General features: G+C 61.0%; 3 protein-coding genes across 3 annotated transcripts in view, besides 1 other annotated feature; 2 read left to right on the top strand and 1 right to left on the bottom strand.

The window, feature by feature from the left end:
* Window positions 1-59: 59 nt before the first annotated feature.
* Window positions 60-88: a microsatellite.
* Window positions 89-269: 181 nt separating this feature from the next.
* Tco025E_08877 (putative amastin) lies at window positions 270-1,391 on the top strand (the record flags this gene model as incomplete). Its single annotated transcript, XM_029375712.1, has 1 exon — window positions 270-1,391. One exon carries the CDS (start codon window positions 270-272, stop codon window positions 1,389-1,391), a length of 1,122 nt encoding a protein of 373 aa, XP_029224180.1.
* Window positions 1,392-1,667: 276 nt separating this feature from the next.
* Window positions 1,668-2,612, top strand: Tco025E_08876 (hydrolase; the record flags this gene model as incomplete). Its single annotated transcript, XM_029375711.1, has 1 exon — window positions 1,668-2,612. One exon carries the CDS (start codon window positions 1,668-1,670, stop codon window positions 2,610-2,612), a length of 945 nt encoding a protein of 314 aa, XP_029224179.1.
* A 708-nt stretch (window positions 2,613-3,320) lies between these two features.
* Tco025E_08875 (surface protease GP63) overlaps window positions 3,321-3,741 on the bottom strand; it is a gene marked incomplete at both ends in the record, with an annotated part of 468 nt that continues 47 nt past the window's right edge. The window contains one exon of the mRNA XM_029375710.1: window positions 3,321-3,741. This exon is cut by the window's right edge and continues 47 nt beyond it. Within this exon, the coding sequence (XP_029224178.1) occupies window positions 3,321-3,741 (421 nt within the window).

The raw sequence follows: 3,741 nt of genomic DNA, 5'->3' as shown, positions 1-3,741 counted from the left end.
GCTGCCGCTGCTCGGCGCGGCTGCCCCGCCGTCTCTCGACCCCCTCCCCCGCTGTCCGCGTGTGCGTGTTTGTGTGTGTGCGTGCGTGGTTGCATAGTCAGTTTGTGTCTGCACGTATGCCCTCTTTTTTTTTGGTCTTCTGCAATGTGTTGGGCGATGTCTCCTTGGAATGTGCGTGTTAATAAGTGTTCTTGACTTTTTTTATTGTATTTGAAGTGGTGGGCTTTCTTTTGTGTTCCTCAGCCGGTCAGTAAATATCTTTGCCGATGATGCACCTGCGGGCAAGGGATAGCAGGGAGGACGTGGCCGTTGGTGGTGACGCGGTGGAGTCTTCTGCGTCGCGGCAGCTGGGCGGGGCGGAGGAATCGCCGCAGGCGACCCCGCGCGACGCGCTGGCGGAGGGTGCTGCCGCAGTTGGGGCCCGCGGCGGCAGCGTGAACCTCAATATTCGCAAGATGCGGATCTTTGACGACGTCACCACCTCCTCCTCGTCCTCCCCGCGGGAGGTGAAAAAGTCTGCGGGGGCGGAGCAGGAGATGCATGTTGGCAGGGAGGCGCTGCTGGCCCCGCAGGAGAGCGGTGCTGTGGTGGAACACAAGGCGCGTTCGCTGCCGCCGACGCAGCCGTCCTCATCCTCTCACGACGCGGCGGGCGTATCTGCGATGCCTGCGGGTCCTCCTCAAGTTGACATTTGCTTCAACAAACCGGCGTGTGACGCGCCCCTGGCGCTGGCGGAGGTGACTCCAACGTTAGAACCGAACGCCGCGAGTGAGCGGCGAGGAAGTCTGCTGAGGGGCTGTGACAATGCGCAGGCTGAGGATGATGTGTTGAGCTTGCGCAAGGCGATAAAGAGACGCCTAGAGGACTTTTGGGAATTTGGAAGGGAAACGGATAGCCGTGTGCTTGCGATGCTTCTTTCTACAGCTGTGGCGCTTGTATTGACGGTCATTGGGGCGCCGCTCTCTCAGGTGGATGTGGTGGATGGTGGCTGCTACACGTACTGGGGTTACAAGGAGGATTGCGACAGCCTCATTTACACCAACCACACTGCCTTCCTCGTTTGCGACCCTGTCCGGAGGAGACTTCAGGTGGGGGCGGCCTTCAGTATGATGACGGTCTTTCTTCTTTTTGTTGCATTGGTATGCTGCGGCCTGCTTCTACGTCACGAGCTGCCGCAGCTGCGCTTGTTTACGCTTCTTCTTTTGGCCATCGCTCTCGTGTTTCAGATGATTTCGTGGGCTGTGGTGGCCAGTATATTTGGGAGTCGCTACTGCGAAGACGCATCGCTGCCGCGGAGAACGGCGTACGGCGTTGCCTTTGGGCTGAGTTTGACCTCTTGGCTCCTCGTCGTCGTTGGGGGAGTCGCTGGCGTCCTGCTGCATTTTTATTAGACGCTCGCGCGCCGCAATGTAGAACCGCCACGGCACCGGCTTCCGGCGGAGCCGAACGGCACCAAACGAAGAGTGCGGCCGCACCGAGCGTGCGAGACGATGATTTTCTGCATCACTCTTTTTTCCTCTGAAGGCCCCGTATTCTCTGCGACCCTGATGTGCGGTGTGATTATCTCCCTCCTCCCCTTTGCTGTTGTTGTTGTTTGTTGCTTTGCGCGCGGTGCCATTTGGCCGTGGCAGAAAAAAGCACCAGCAAAGTAATAACTGAGTGAAGCCATGACGCCGCGGCTTCCGTACGCCGTGGTTGTGACCGACCTGGATGGGACGCTTCTGCTGCCGGACGGCGGCATCAGTGCGCCTAGTAGGGAAGTTCTGCAGCTTCTCTCGGAGAGGGGCGTGGAGGTTGTCTTGGCAACCGGGCGCCACCACTGCGACGGCGCCGCTATTCTGCGCGGCCTGGAGCTGCCACGCCCGGGCTACCTCATCGCCGCCAACGGCTCCCGCGTGCACAGGATTGCGGGGGCCGCGTCGCCCGGTAAGGCGGCGGGCTGCGCTGCGATGGAGCTTCTGCTGCAGCGCAATATGGACGCTGACGTGGTTTGCGACCTGCTGCAGCTGCTGCCTGCGGACGAAGAAGAGATCAGCGTCAACATCTTTCAAGGGGATGAGTGGAGGTCGAGCCTCGACTGGAGCGACCAACTCGAGCTATACAAGCTTAGCGGCTTTCGATACAGCCTGGTGCGGCCGCTCGACCTGGTTGCGCAGTACTGGCGCTACCTGGAGCGGGAAGGTACCGAGGCGGGGGGCGCCAGCAGCCAAAACCCACTCTCCGCGGTAGAAAAGTTGGCGTTTGGGTCCGACAACACGGAACGGCTGCACGCGCTGGAGCGCGTTATTGTGGCGATGTATGGGACGCGAACAGAGGTGGCCTTCTCTTCCGCCTGCTGCCTGGATGTTTGCCCCTTGGGGGCGGCTAAGGCGAACGCGGTGCAGGAGTTGGTCGCGCGGCTGCCCAGCAACGGTGCGCAACTCTCCATGGCGGACTGCCTCGCCTTTGGCGACGGAATGAATGACCTCAAGCTGCTGCAACTGGCTGGAAAGGGCTGCCTCATGGGCAACGCGCACCCACGGCTGAAGGAAGCATTGCCGCAGCTGGAAGTGATTGGCCGCAACACGGAGGACGGTGTCGCAAAAAAGCTCCGGGAGATCTTTAATTTGTGAAGCGCATCTTTCACGGAAGCGGAGGAGACAAGACGAACTCCCCCAGCGGCCGCGGAGGAGGCACGCGCCGGGTATAAAACGGGCCAGCCACCGCCGGGGGCTCCAGTAGCCCCGCGTGGGCTGAGGATGCCTCGGGGTGGCAACGGCTGTGGTGGCGACGCAGGTGCAAACAAAACACGAAAAAGGGGGCGAGGAGGGGAGGGGAAAAGCAGAAAAGTTGGCAGTTCGCCTTGCAGGCGCGGCTGAGGGGCTCTGGACGCACGTGGGCGCAACAAAACCCACGCGCGGACGGTGAACTGCGCTGATGCCGTCACACGTCCTCCCCTCACGGCGCTCCCGCCCCAACCGAAAGAGGACGCTGTACGGCCCACGCATCACCCTCCACGGACTTGTGCGTAGGCGCGGTTGCTCGGGCCGGGGCGAAACGCAGGCCCGTGACACCGCAAAAAAAAAATAGTAGTGCAAACAAACAACTCGCACAAGAATGCGTTACTGCGCCCCCCCCTCCCCCCCGGCGGTGAGCAGTGTGGAGTTTTCCAACATGCCCACCGACCAAACAAAAGAGGCAAAAGTTTACGATGTGGGTATCACTGAGAAGCACGCAACAAATGCACGGTCAAGATACTCCCATCACCAAAAAAATTATTACCAATTACTAATTCTATTTATCGCGCCTGCCAAGAACCTATCTCCACACTAATTACTTCGCTACCTTAGCTTTACGCCTCCATTGTATACAAAAAAAAATGTCCTTCCCCTTTTTGTGGCTGCGGCATCCCTTTGCTCTTTTCCCTCCCTCCTTCGTGTCCCTCCTGCAGACAAGGCAACTGCCGCTGCCAACACAGCCGCTCCCAGCAAGCCAACACACACGCGCTTTCCCCGAGCCATGCGCCGGCCACGCTGCCCCGCGCCGCTTCTCCCGCTGGCGGCGCTCCTGCTACTGCTGGCGATGCACTGCGCTGGCGGGTGCCTCGCCGCCGCCCCCGCCCTCAACCACCGCTGCAACTTCGACGAGGCGATGCGGAAGAGCGGCCCGCTGCCGACGGCGGTGGTGCGTGAGGTGCCGCGCAGGGGAGAGGGCGCGGCGCAGGCGTACACCGCCGCTGCCGCCACCGCAGGAGGAGGAAAG

The sequence above is a fragment of the Trypanosoma conorhini genome, assembly GCF_003719485.1.
Source record: "Trypanosoma conorhini strain 025E chromosome Unknown Tco_14.4_contig_00901, whole genome shotgun sequence".
Taxonomy (NCBI): Eukaryota; Euglenozoa; class Kinetoplastea; order Trypanosomatida; family Trypanosomatidae; genus Trypanosoma; species Trypanosoma conorhini.
Note: the sequence above shows the minus strand (reverse complement) of the source record. Positions and strands in the feature narration are given on the sequence as shown.